The sequence below is a fragment of the Notamacropus eugenii genome, chromosome 6, assembly GCF_028372415.1.
Source record: "Notamacropus eugenii isolate mMacEug1 chromosome 6, mMacEug1.pri_v2, whole genome shotgun sequence".
Lineage (NCBI taxonomy): Eukaryota > Metazoa > Chordata > Mammalia > Diprotodontia > Macropodidae > Notamacropus > Notamacropus eugenii.
In genome coordinates, this window is record NC_092877.1 from 143,928,581 (window position 1) to 143,943,168 (window position 14,588).

The window sequence follows — 14,588 nt, forward strand, 5'->3', positions numbered from 1 at the left end:
CAAGTCACTGTGTGTCTACTAAGGAGAGATCTTTCATCTAGTAGTAACAGCATTATGCAATTTAGAGTAGAGAGAAATCTAAAAGACCACTTAGTCCAATCCTTTCATTTTAGGAATAAAGAAACTGAATTTGAGAGGCTCCATTATTTGCCCAAGGTCACACAAAGGAGTGTGTCAAAGTCAACGTTCCAATCTGTGCCTTTGGACTCCAATTCAGTAATGCTTTCACTGTTCCATTAGAGGAAGGAATACCTATAACTGAGTTTTAAAACTTTAAAAGTATATGCTTTTAGAAAATAAAAAACTCTATAATTTTTATTAAATTGTGAAATTGATATAAACACTGATTCTAGGGAAATAATTTATCCAAATTCTGACAACATTATAGAGTCCTGGAACGATATTTATTTTTAAACAGCAGGGTAAAATCATTCATATTATTTTTCTGAGTCTCACATCTAGATGAATGTAATGGTCTGTTCTCCTCTCCATGCCAGCCCATCTGCCATTGCCACCTTGATCTTATAAAGCACTGCCTTCCTCCCATCCCTATACAAATGTCCCATGAGCATCTTGGATGTGGAGTTCATGTTACATCCAATCTTTGAATTCTTCTTCCCCAATATTTAGCATAGTGCTCTACACATAATTGGTGACTGATAAACAGTGGTGGAATCTAAACTTGCAAAGTCTCATGTCTAAATTTCCTCAAGCTCATTTCTTCTGCCTTGACCAGTAAATCTTACTTTTTTTGAAGGTTTTAGATAATAATTTCCCAGTCTGAGATATTTCTGAAGTATACTGTCAATTGTTATTATACTTTAAGTGAATATTCATCTTTAAAATCTCACAAAAATTAAAAGAATGAGATTTGAAGTATAAATATGGTAGACAAACATCATGGAATGCTACTGTGTCATAATAAACAATGAAGAGGTGAGTTTCAGAGAAACATGGGAAGACCTTTATGAACTGATACACAGAGGAGTCAGCAGAACCAGGATGACAATTTATACAATAATAACATTGTAAAAACAAACCTTGAAAGACTAAAGAACTCTGATCAGAACAGTTACCAACCACAGTTCTAAAGCACTGATGATGAAGAATGCCACTCCCCATCTCCTGAGGGATAGGAGATGGACTAAACATACAGAATGAGACACATGTTTTTGGAAACTGGCTGAAGCAGGAATTTGTTTTACCTGTCTATATGTAATTTTTAACTGGGGGGGGGGGGTGTGTTAGGCTTTGTTTTCTAGTTGGGAGGGGAAAGAAAATGAATGCTTCTTTAAAAAATCTAATTTAAAAAATTGTATGTCATTCCTACTGATAGGTCCAGATCTAATGGATTGAGAGCCCCAAAGAAAAATTATACTGATTAGCTGAATCCATCATTTTTGTACTGGAGAAATCAGATTAAAAAGATCAATGAGGGTAGCCTTGAAGGGAAAAAGAATTTGCTCAAAAGGCAACATATAGGAACAGCTAGGTGGTGTAGTGGATAGAGCACAGGTTCTGGAGTCAGGAGGACCTGAGTTCAAATCCAGCCTCAAACACTTACTGGTTGTGTGAACCTGAGCAAGTCACTTAACCCTAATTGCATCTCTCACTCCCCTCAAAAAAAAGTCAATATATCGCATAAGAAGAATATGAATGGAAATAGTTATATTAAAGCTACCTTTGTGATTCTGACTGGGAGTGGAAGTTTTAATGGCTAATGGTACCCAAAGGGGTAAATTCAGTCATGTAACTGATTTCTAGAAGATATGCAATTATGTTATTTCTATAAAGTAATATTCATATCACTTTGGAGAAGAGGTGAAATTAGAATTGTGGTATTTAGAGCAGATTCAGTTGTGGGGAAAGATACAAATGACTGTTCATCTTAATTGTGTATAGTCATGTTGGGCAAACTCTGGGAGGATGATGAAGGGATATAGCTGGTAGGGCAGGACCTTTCAATGAGAAGTGAATCCTGGCAGATGGGTGAGACCCCTTGGAAGGCATAAGGTAGGCAGAAAGCACCCCTTTCTTAACGATAGTCCCCTGTGGCCTCACTGACGCTATTCTTTTTCATTTATTACTTACCTAAAGAAGCCCACAGCCTCTTCTCCATTAACAGTGACATCATTCCCTCCACCTCCTGCTTTGCTAGCTCCCTCTTTGCTCCTGTATGGCGCCCCCAAGCATAGGGTGGTCATCTTGATTCTAGGGATGGTTCTGGATGAAGACCTTTCAGATCTCACTCACCGTTTTCCTCAAAGAGAAGACCCATGTGTGAGTAGGCTTCTGCTTCCTTTCTCCCACCATCAGTCTTGATCAGTTGGGCAATATTAAAGCATCGCTCGTAAAAGTAATTCCTCAGCCACTTGTCATCCGGGTTATTGAAGTAACAGGCCAAAGCAAATAGGTTATCATACATTTCTTCGTGGTGAGCTTAAAATGGGCAAAAACCACACAACAAAGTAAACCCCATCATTAATACATAACAGAATAATCTGTAAAAAAATCTGTTTAACCGCTAAGTTTATACCCCCTCCAAATGACAAACCTAAGAAGAGACTATTTTTTAAAAGGTTAAGAAATTTTCCAAACAGAAATGAATAAATGTGAGGTGGAATGACATATTAGATAGAAGGCTAACCTCAGAATATAGGAGACCTGGGTTCAAGTCTTTCTTCTCATATATACTAGCACACAGTGACTTCGGGCAAGTCATTTAACCTCTCTGCGTCCAGATCAGCTAGGCAGTGCTATAGTGCACAGAGTAGGGCAAAGAGGAGGGATGGAACCAGGAAAACTCATATTCATGAGCTCAAATTTGGGCCTCAGACACTTACTAGCTGTGTGACCCTGGGCAAGTCACTTAACCATGTTTGCCTCAGTTTCTCATCTGTAAAATAAGCTGGAGAAGGAAATATCAAACCACTGTAGTATCTTTGCCAAGAAAACCCCAAAAGAGGTCACAAGGACACAAATGAAACAACAACCAAGTAAGTGCCCTGAGCAATTAACTATACAACTAAAAGTTATATACAGGTTGCTGATCTGTATTTATAGAGGGAATTTTCACTTTTTTCACATAAATGAAACCAGAATCTCCCAAATGTATATAGACATTTCTGTGCATATGAATAATAGCTAGCATTTATACAGTGTCTCAAGAGTCTTTAAGGTAAAGCTTTTAAAACTACAGTAAGACTTGTGATATCCTGTATAACATTTTAAGATTTGCAAAATGCTTTATGTATGTTATTTTATTTTCTACATACAACAACCCTTTAGGGTAGGTGCTATTATCCTCATTGTAAAGATGAGGAAACTGAGGCAGGAAGAAGTTAAGTGACTTGCCCAAGGTCACATAGGTAGCAAGTACCTGACACAGGATTTGAACTCAGGTCTTCCTGATTTCAAATCCTGTACCAGCTGTCTTGGAACCTATTAGATACAACAGAAAATGAAGTGATATTAGATCATGAATTAAAATTTCCATAACATGACTTAGCAGGTTTTATATAACGAATGAGTTTCTTTAATTAGTAAATGTTAAAGATACCAGCTATTCTAAAAAGCAATTTGGAACTACGCCACTCAAATTGATAAACTGTGATTATCCTTCGACCCAGTAATACCCAAACAGATGAAAGAAAGAAGAAAAGAATTGTGTGCAAAAATATTTATGGGAAATGGAGCATGTCCATCTATTAAGGAATGGTTGACTAAACTGTGGTATATGAATGTAATAAAATTCTAATATGCCATAAGAAGTAACAAAATATACGGTTTAAAAAAACCAGCAAGACTTGTATGAACTGATGCAGAGATAAGTGAGCCAAAAAAGGAGAAAGATATTACAATAACAACATAGTAAACACAAATGACTTTGAAAGACTTGAGAACTCTGATGAACATAAGGGTCCCCTATTACTCTAGAGAATGGATGAGGAAGCATTCTATTTAAGAATCCTTCTCCTGACACAGGTGATGGGCTCATGATGTAGGTCAAAACATATATTTTTGGACAGGGTCACAGGAGGATTTTGTTTTTCTTGATTCTGCATATTTATTACAAGGTTCTTCTTTTCCCTTTTCCTTTTTTTTATTTGGGGGAGATAAAAATGGGAGGGAGAAAAATGACTGTTAATTCAAATTTTATTTAAAAAAAAAAAGAATACTCTTTACCCCCTCCCAACTGTAAAGGTTAATAATGATAGAAATTAAGTAACTTTGAGGTGGACAACACAAAGGATGAATAACATGCCTAATACAATGAAGGATCCAAAAAAGAGAGAAATCTTTAAGGGAATACGTTTGATCCAAAAAACTAAAACAAAACTGGTAGAAAAAAAATCACCAATAAAAAACCACAGGGTTAATACCCAAGCACCTGGGTAAGGCATAGAATAGGAAAACACCATTCAGTAATGCTTTCCCTCCTTTGGGAGGAAAGTAGCCTGAAACATTGTTATTCACAGCCCCCTTTTTTTCCAAATGGAGGACTGAAAAGTGTATATAGATTTCAGAGAAAGTACTGTTTCTCAACCATGACACAAGGACAATGCATATGAAGAAAGTAGAAAGGAAATTGGAATACATAAGTCTTCAAACTCTCTCCTTTTCCCCACTTGTATTACCCTCCCTGGGAAAAATCTTTTGCTTTTGAAAACAAGAGGAAACAAAAGAATGTTTAGGTTGACCTAAGAAAGCATCAATATTTCCAACTCATTAGTGACATGACTTTTTTTAATTAATTTTTTTTCAATTAACAAGCATTTATTTTCCTTCTTTCCCAAACTCCCCCCCCACCACCAATGGAAAAGAAATAAAACATGTAAAAATATACATATTCAAGCAAAACAAATGTGGGAACATTGGTCATGTCAAAAAATGTTATGTCTTATTCTGTATCTTGAATCCAAAAGATGTTTTTTCTTTTTTGCCAATGTATTACTCCTATTTTTTTCTCATCTGGAAAATCTTAATCAGCATCCATGTTTTCTTGACTCACAGAAGGTATTGCCAACTATGAAATATCACTTCCAATTTTCTCCTTCAAAAGGACATCAGCACTCTCATCTCTAAAGGTGAGCTTGTGCCTATGGACTGTGAACATGTGACACAGTCGTGTGTCACCATGATGAAGGTAATGAGGATATCAGAGATAGAGAGCTGGAAGTGACCACAGAGGCAATCTAGTCTACTGCCTTATTTTATAGATGAGGAAGCTGAGGCACAGAGAGGGTGACAATCCTAAGATCACACAGGTAATAAGTGTTAGAAGTCATATATAAAGCAGATCATACTAGAGACAGGTAGTTCAGTGGATAGAGTGCCAGGCCTGGATTCAATAAGACTTGAGTTCAAATTTGGTTTCAGACATTTACTATGACCCTGGGCAAGTCACTTCACCATGTTTGCCTCAGTTTTCTCATCTGTAAAATAAACTGGAGAAGGAAATGGCAAACCACTCCAGTATCTTTGCCAAGAAATCTCCAAATGGTACCACAAAGAGTGAGGAATGATTGACTGAAACAACAAGTGGTAAATTTATTTCATCCTTTTGTATATCCCTCTCAACTGTGTATGTGGCTGCTATTGTAAAAGCATATATGGATCCTGGAGGACATTGCTGGGGATTTCTGATCATAGCTATAGTATGTTGGAAGGAAGTTTCCACCACACAGTTCTAGCATTAAAGATTCACTGCCATTTTGGGGCGGGAGGGGGAGCAGCAAGGGGCACTCAAAAAGTTTATATTTATTCTTGATGGGACAAATATGATTTTCACTAGGTCCCAATCAGAAAGACTGTTGCAGTGTTAATACTCTCTAGTTCTTGAGAAAAACTGATTTTATTTGAAAGATGAAGAACGATGCCCTAAACCTGGCTGTAAGGTAATTTAAGAGCCTCCTGGAATGAGACAGTGCTAATCTCTCTACAATGATAAAATAATCTGACAGCTTTTGAATATTAAAGGGACTTGCAAACTTCATTATTAAACTGACCCATGTCTCCAGGGTTCCAAAGGAAATGTCTAAAACCAAAATAGTTATTTTGTGACATATAAGCAAAACCTTGAAGTTTCATGAGGAGATAAATTCTCATCTCAAATAGACACTTTCAGGTTTGAAAATAATTCCTTCTCACTCTTTCATCCCCAAAGTGATTTCCCCTTTCAGCAATGACTGATAAGGAGGGTTACTGATATTTTGTAATCTCAGTTTAAAAAGATAGATAAAAGTACCTTTCACTTCTTCAGTCCAAGTGAGTAGTGGGGACTGGCCAGCACAAGTTATTTGTAATTAATCTATTTATTTTAAAACCTATTGAGTTTTAAAAAAACCTCTGTTTTTTTTCTGTCTCAATCTCTCTCTGTCTTTCTGTGTCTCTGTTTGTCTGTCACTCTGTCTCCATCTCTGTTTCTCTTTCACTCTTTCTCCATCTCCCCTCTCTCTCCAGATCAACACAATACACACAACAGGCATTTAATAAACACATGCTGACTGATTCGCTGCCTATAAAAATACCTGGAGGATATTAAATTTTATGGGTGTCAAATTAACTGAGTTGGTGTGAGCGAAGTGTCCTAAACAGAATCGACATTTAATAAATACTTTATTTGATTTGAATATTCTAGCTACGTAATTGTTGCTGTTCAGTATCCAATTCTCTCATCCTATTTGGGATTTTTGTAGCAAAGATACTGAAGTAGTTTGCCATTTCTGTCTCTAGCTCATTTTACAAATTAGAAAACTGAGGCAAATAGGGTCAAGTGACTTATCCAAGGTCATATAGCTAGTAAGTAACTGAGGCCAGATTTGAATTGAGGAAGAGGAGTCTTGCTGACTCCAGGCCTGGCAATGTATCCACTGTGTCACGTAGCTGTCCCAATCATATAATTACAGAATCCTAAAGTAAAACTCTAACAAGCCAGAAAAAATAGTTATGATAAGAGTCATATGTTCCACAGAGAGAGGAATCCTCCTCCTCTTCCTCCTCCTCATCTCTTGTGATTTCATGTGTATAAGGTCTTCCTTTGTGAGGAAATTCCTGCTAATGTATATTAATATATGCAATTTATGGTCTTAGAGAGTTGGCTTAGACTTTGACTTGACAAAGTTTAGTGATTTTGCCAGGGTCATACGGGCAGTATTCTGTCAGAAGAAGGATTTGAAGCCAGACCTTCCTGAGTCTGAGGCTAGCTCTTCAGTCATTATATCATGCATTCTGTCTCATGTGTGCATCAGTATATAAAAATCAGTGAAAGTATCATGAAAAAAACCCATATTGTAGAATGTGTGATATGCAACAGAGTGATTCACAAAGGGCCTCTAGCAAAAACGAAACACAACTTTTCCTGGTTATGTTGACTATTTATAACTATCAGATTTAAATATGCAGGATCCTGGGGTTTTGCCCCGAAAACCTATGATGCAAAAATAAAAGCAGCCTACCAAAAGGAAATTTCATCAGGAAATAAACCCAGTTGGGTCAAAATCAATAGCGGGGTTATAAATGAAAGTAGACAATGATTTGAGGGGTAATCAGAGTCATCGATATTTTGAAAGGTTCTAGTGAAATCTCAAGGCATCCTCAATTTTTTCCCTGATTCCTAATGATGTCACCAGGACCCCTGATGAACTTCCTCTCCTCTCTTCCTTCCCTCTCTTCTTCCTCCTCTCTCCTCCCCTCTCCTCTCCTTTCCTCTTCTCTATGCTCTCCTCCTCCCTCCCCTGGCCTCTCTCTCTCCCTCCCTTCTTCCCTCTCCCCACCTCCCTCTCTCCTTCCTTTCCTCCCTCCCATACTCTATAAAGTCAGTTGATTGAGGCTGAGATGTGCTAAATTGCCTTAGCATTTCTGATCCCTCTATGAAATAATTCCAAATTTCCCCTCAGGCACTGGCTTGAAGCCACTCCCACTGAGACTCTAGCTCCCCAAGATGCCTCTGCTTACCTGCGAGCTCAGCATCTTCAGCCTTGGTCAGATAGAAGTACAGTTGGTCCAGTTTTTCAGGCAGCTCTTCTAGGGGAGTCTGCATCCAGAAGATGGACCGAATCCCTCCGGCTTCCCTCAAATCATACCACTTCTTGATCAGAGCAAAGAGCTCACAGAAGGATTTATGATGGCCATGTTGTAACATGTCTATACAAATGTTCTTCTTGTATGAATTCCGGTAGCTGGGGAATGAGAATCAGGACATTCAAAGGCTCATTTTAATTCTACAGATCTGCACAACATTGTTAGCCTCAAGGTTGAATTGTGGTACTTTGGGGGGTGGAGGTGGGAAGAGACTAGGAATGATAAAAAAGATATGGAGACCTTGGCCCCTCATGTGCGTAGGGAAACCATTTCATGTACGATGTCAGGAGCTCGGGCGACTCAGTAATTTTCGAGGTGAGAAGCTCTACTTGACTGATGCAAATCTCCCCAGTTATTACATTTAGGGGAATAAAATGCTTCAAAGTATTTCTAAAACATTGGTTATATGGATAGTGGTTAAAGGGTCAGTCTCTGGGTCAGGAAGAACAGGGTTCTGACACACACCAGTTATGTGATCCCAGATAAATCCTTTATGTTGCTAGCACTCTACTAAGACTATAAGTTGCCAGACATCTTCCAATCATTTCCATTGGTAGAGGAGGGCTCCCATCCAGACCAGACTTATGATTTGGCTTCTATATAAATTTCCTCTGGCAGTTGAATCACAATTTTCCCCTTCTTCCCCCCAAAAGGATATATTTTTGAACATCATATTATCTTAGGATTATGGGTTTAAAAATGGAAAGGAACTTAGAACTTTTTTCTTCATGATAATTCAGACTCCCAGTATATAAAATATTGGTTCAAAGGGTACATTAAACACACACACACACACACAGTTTTAATGACTCCTGTTATGAACTACTAGATGAACTGCCTCCCAAAAGGGAGAAGAGAAAAAATGACACATCAGAGCAAAGTCAAACTATGTGCGTCAGACAGGTGAGAAAGCCCCACTGGCTGTAAGGTGGTTCAGTTTTTAAATATAAGAAATATGAGAGTTATAAGAAACAACAATGTTGTATATTATTTTGCAACAGTCCTTTTCCTGTTTTCACTTGGGATTAAAGTAACGATGTGACAGTTTCATAATTGACATAATTTGAAAAACAAATTATACATTCAGAAAGATATTGTGATCAATCAGTATAAAATTATTCCACTAAAATATTATACTCACAATGCATAAAAGGATCAATTTATTATATAATTTTCAAAAGATAATATTATATAGCTGGATTTCAATTTCCCACAAGTCATTATTTCTGAGAAGCAACTGAATATTTAGATTAACTGACATAATACTAGTCTTCATTGTTCCTCTTCTCTATCTTCTATGAGAGACAATTCTCCAAAATATTTTTATTAATTCCATTTGCTTTTTTGGTATTCACCATTTACAGAATTACCAGCATTTATAATTAATTTTCAACTAAATAGGTATTCACAACTAGTGATAAGAACGTGGAGCTCCAAAAGCCAAAATCAAACTTAATTAAACCATGGGAACTTCATGCACAATAAATGAGAGAAAAATCAAGCCAGAAATCATTTTAAAAAATGTAAGCAATGAAGTTAATATACTGATGCAATATATTACTATAGTATAACTAATTATTGTTACATATTACAATAGAATATACATAATAACATTACTAATAATATACAGTAATAAATATTATATGTTACTAGTTTTACATTATGGTATATCATGTACATTGTTTATGTTATTATTATATGTATATGTATATACAGTAATACATGATTATACAATTGCTCTATGATGATATAGTGACATTATTATATATTATTACAATATATCATTGTATATTATTAGTATATATTATTTCATGCATTTTATTAGTAATATATCACTATACTATAACCAATTATATTAATATGATTAATATATTACATTAGTAACATATCATTATAAAAGAGTGTACTATACTTTGATATCAAACAGATATTTTCATTATACTTTACAAATATTTATTTTATCAAATATGTCACAATCAACACAGCTACCTTTATTTCAACTCGAGATCAAACCTACATCCTGGATATTAAAGCCAAAGTAGTACTGGGAAAAAACTAACAACCCTGAAAGACTATAAACAATTATTCTAAAACTATGTCAAACACAACAGAATGTGAGGCAGATGGCATTCTTATTTCTCACTCTTCACAAGAGGGTTCCACTGTAATTATGAAAGTGGCAATAAATTTGAACTTTGAAAGGAAACACAGACAACTTTATAACCATCAAACTGGCAAATACATAAATGCTTTAAAACTGAATACTGGTAGTTACATCGAATCAGACTGAAAAAGTATATGTTGCTGGCAGAATTGCAAACTGATAGGAACTTTTTGGAAGGGAAGGTGGTGATATGCAGAAGTCATAAATAATAATCTTTTTTTAACCTATTAATCTCATTATTAAGGATTTATCCTAATCTGTTAAAAATACATAATAGCATGATATATAAATAGAAATGTGTGGAAACATTCTAAATGTTCAACAGTTGAAAAATGATTGATAAAACTATGGTGCATTGTAAATAAAAGTAAAATTAAACAGGAATATAAAGAAATTACATATTGAAAGTAAAGTGAAAAAACAGAACTACTTCTATATCCATTCCCACCATAGAAAAAGGATTGTACTAAAATCCTACCTTCTTCTAGAAGCTTTCCCAATCCCTCTTAATTCTGGTACCATCTCTATGTTAATTATTTCTTATATATTCTGTACATAGGTTGTTTGCACATATCTGTTTACTTGCTGTCACCCCGCCTCCCCCTATTGGATTGTAAGCGTCTTGAGTGCAGGAATTGTCTTTTTCCTCTTTATGCATCCCAGCACTTAACACGTGTTGCCTGGTACATAGTAGATACTCAATAGGTGCTTATTGACAGACTGACTATACCCAAATACATAAAAAAGAAAGGGCAAATAGAATACAAAGGGGACCCAGGATAACTAACAAGCTATTAGAGATATATTCAATGTGGAAATTAATTTTCAAGTGTAAATGTTTCCAAAGTAAATCATATGAGATATCTGTAAAAAGCACTTAGCACAGTGCCTAGCATTTAGTAGATACTAAATAAAAGATTATTCCCTTCCCCACCATATCTTTAATAATTTTTGTTAACTAAAGCATAATGCACTATTTTAAAAATAAGTATGATAAAACCAAAGGAGCATAAACAGAACAGGCTGCCAAAAAATTTAAATTCTACTGAATCTGCTAGAAATTAACCATTTACTTTGGGTGAATCATTTTATCTTCCTAAGCCTCAGCCTGTTCATCTGTAAAACAAGATTTTAAAGATATCTTCTAGCTAAGGGTTTATGAACCATTAGTAATGCTTATTTCTTAATACTTGAAAAAAATTCTCAGAAGAATTATATTGTAAACAAAGGTTGCATTTTGGAAATGTCCTTACCGCATAGATACATATACATACACACGTGTGTGTGTATGTATGTATATATGTGCAGATGTATTCTCTTTTGCTCCATGTATACCCCGGTTAAAAAGCCACCCCTGTCGACCAGTTTGCAAGAAAGAACAATTAGCAGTTTACTAAGCAGGATCATCTTATGGATCTACAGCTGAACCAAACCAGGTAATCATTTGTTTTCAATAAAGTGTTCCACCTTGGTCAGAGATACCAAGACTCTCAGTAAATAAAAAAAATGTTTTAATTTCTACAGGCACAGTAGAGATCCATAGATGTTACATTTCGGAGTAGTGATCAGGTCCTATCAATCTTATTACCTGTTAGAATCTGTGATGTTATTCATAGGTTCTTAAGCTAACAAATAAATATCCTTAGTAACAAACACAAAGAAGAGCTTAATTCATTAATTTGTTCATAATTCCTCCCTGTTTGTCTGTTAGTTTCCTTCATCTTTTATTAAATAAATAAATTTTAGTCTTTTTTTATTTTAAAAGATGTATAGAAAGAAGTATAAAAACAGAATCATGTACGTATCAGAAGGATTTCCTTATATTCCTACTCTTCCTGAAGTGAAATGAAAATAAGAATTTTGGTGAGTAATTATTATGGAAATTGTGAAAGAAGTAAGAGTATATTAGATTTTTGTATTTAGCTGACCTTGCTCTCCAACTTACTACCCGAGTGACCCAAGTCATTTTCCTTCTATGAGGATGCTGGACAAGAAGATTTCTTAAGTTTCACCTGCTCTAAATGCTATGATATTCGTAATCTATGAAAGATCTTCATGTTTAATTTAAACTTAACTTGCACTATTAGTACAGTGCTTTCTTTATAATTTTTCCTATTATTACAAACTTATTATATATCTCTTCTTTTGAAAGCAAAAAAAAAAAACTAAAAAAAATATAAACAAACCCCAAAACCCAAGCCTTTTTTAAAAAAAGTGAGTCTACCTTATGGAAGTAAATTTTGACAGAAGTTATAACTTCATGAAGAGGGTGAGAATACTGAGGAAATCTAGTCTCAAAATGAAACATAGGGCCTGCTCATCTATGCTACCAAAGATGCCTCAGGCTGTATTGGAATAAGGAGCCAGCATATTATAAAAGAATTTAGGCATAGACTTAAGTGGTCGGATGCTATATCATCAAATTTATTGTGAGGTATTGTTCAGAAACTACTCTACACAAACATTTTGAACTTACATCACAGCTTCAGTCACCAAAGATACGGGACAGCAAAGAAGCCTGAGGCTAACATGTAAAGCAAAAGTAGACCATTCAGTATAATTTGAATTGGCCAGCATTCAAATGTTTAAGGCTCCTGGAAAACTTGGTAATTCATTGTTAGGCAGCCATGCAAACTATTAATCATTGACCGTTTGGTCTTAACAACACAAATATTTAAAATGAACATCTTCCCTTTGTTGCACTGAACTATGAAGATACTTTTTAAAAAATTACAGAGTAGGAACCAAATTTAAATGATCTTCCTAAGCGTTAAGATTATGATGTTATGATCAGACACATTTTCTTCTTGAGATTCTTTAATTACATAATCACTGATTTATATCTATGTTAAAATCTACTTTTCTTCAAGGCTACTCATTATGAACAAGAAAGGGGTTGGGGGTTAGTGTTATTCTATGACACTCTGGCCCCCATACCCTTCCTCCTGGGAGGGAGAAGAGTTGGAAATCAGGAGTATGTGCTGAAAATAAGTTAGGTGATGATGTGATTCCATTCTAAGAGTCCACAGCCAGGAACCTAAAATAATGTAGGAAAATGCAAACACATTAAAAAAGATACAGAAAAAAAACCTTATAAATGTTGAAAATGAGAGCCAATTCAACAAATCAAATGTATGGTGTAGATTTAATATTATGGCAGAAGTGTTTTTTTCTTGTGTGGAAAGTTGGAAAAATCTTTGGCCAGCCTTCTAGTCCAGGGTGGTTAGGAGATAATAATTGTATACAGAGAAGCGTCATAGACAAGATAGGATTTAAAACAAAATCTATTGATATATTTGGTTTTCTATCTACTAAGCTATATTGTGAGACTCTAGTCTAGACAAAACCTAAGAGTAAGTGTAAAGAAAAGATATTCATAGAGGGAGTTAACTCATTTGGGAAATTACTATCTTAATAAAACCACAGGTTCAATCTCAGTCCCTTTCCCTATAACACACTGAGCAGACACTTCACAACAAGCACCCAAGCAACCTCTTAACAAAATGCTTTCCCTGGTTGGAAAAAACAACCCACAAAGAAAAGGTACGAGTAGAGGGAGTTAAGTCATTTGGGATTCTATCTTAATAAAACCACAGGTTCAATCCCAATCTCTTTCCCTATGACAGATTTAGCAGATACTTCACAACAAGCATCCAAACAATGCCTTAACAAAAGTGCTTTCCCGAGTGGAAAAAACAAACCACAAAACAAAACAACATACAAAAACCTACCATCACCACAACCACCACCACCATTCACCGCCACCACAACACCTGCTGCTGTGAGTTTTTAATGTATCTCTTGTCGGCAGAAAAAAGCTATGAGTGCTCTGACAAAATCTAATAGGGACCACCGTACCTGGCCAGAGTTTTGTTTCCTTTCTATGTTGACATAATTTGCATCATTGCAATCTTTATGTATATTACTCTTCTGGCTCTCTTGCTTCAGGTTGTAATAAGTCATGGGAGTCCTCATATTTATCTGAATTTTTCATTTTTTTAAACAATACAGTAAAAAAGGGAGAATTTCAAGGACTATCATTATTCAAGGAGTCTCTAAAATCTCAAGATTTCCATGAAGTCTTTCTAACTTTACTAAAAAAATATTTAAAGACTTAATTTAAGATTGGGTTATAGCTTACAATAAGCAGTAATATAAACATGAAAACAGGTATATATAGTATTGAGTCATCTAAAAGACCGTAAGCCACAAACTTAATTTCTCAGTTGGAAATCCATGTAGCATACACCCAAAGGACACATACTCAGTAGTGCAAATGCTGTTTGTTCGTGATATAATTCTTTACAGGGGAAGCTACAAACACTGGTTTGATAAGAACTTC

The 14,588-nt window shown here is 35.4% G+C and overlaps 1 protein-coding gene across 5 annotated transcripts in view; it reads right to left on the minus strand.

The window, feature by feature from the left end:
- The window catches only part of TTC29 (tetratricopeptide repeat domain 29), a 265,988-nt gene that overhangs the window by 211,579 nt on the left and 39,821 nt on the right, over positions 1-14,588 (minus strand). For all 5 annotated transcript variants that reach the window (XM_072621196.1, XM_072621197.1, XM_072621193.1 and 2 more), the window contains 2 exons: positions 7,957-8,180; positions 2,254-2,439 (listed from right to left, as the gene is read on the minus strand). In XM_072621196.1, the coding sequence (XP_072477297.1) occupies positions 2,254-2,439; positions 7,957-8,180 (410 nt within the window). The remainder of the gene's footprint in view (positions 1-2,253; positions 2,440-7,956; positions 8,181-14,588) is intronic.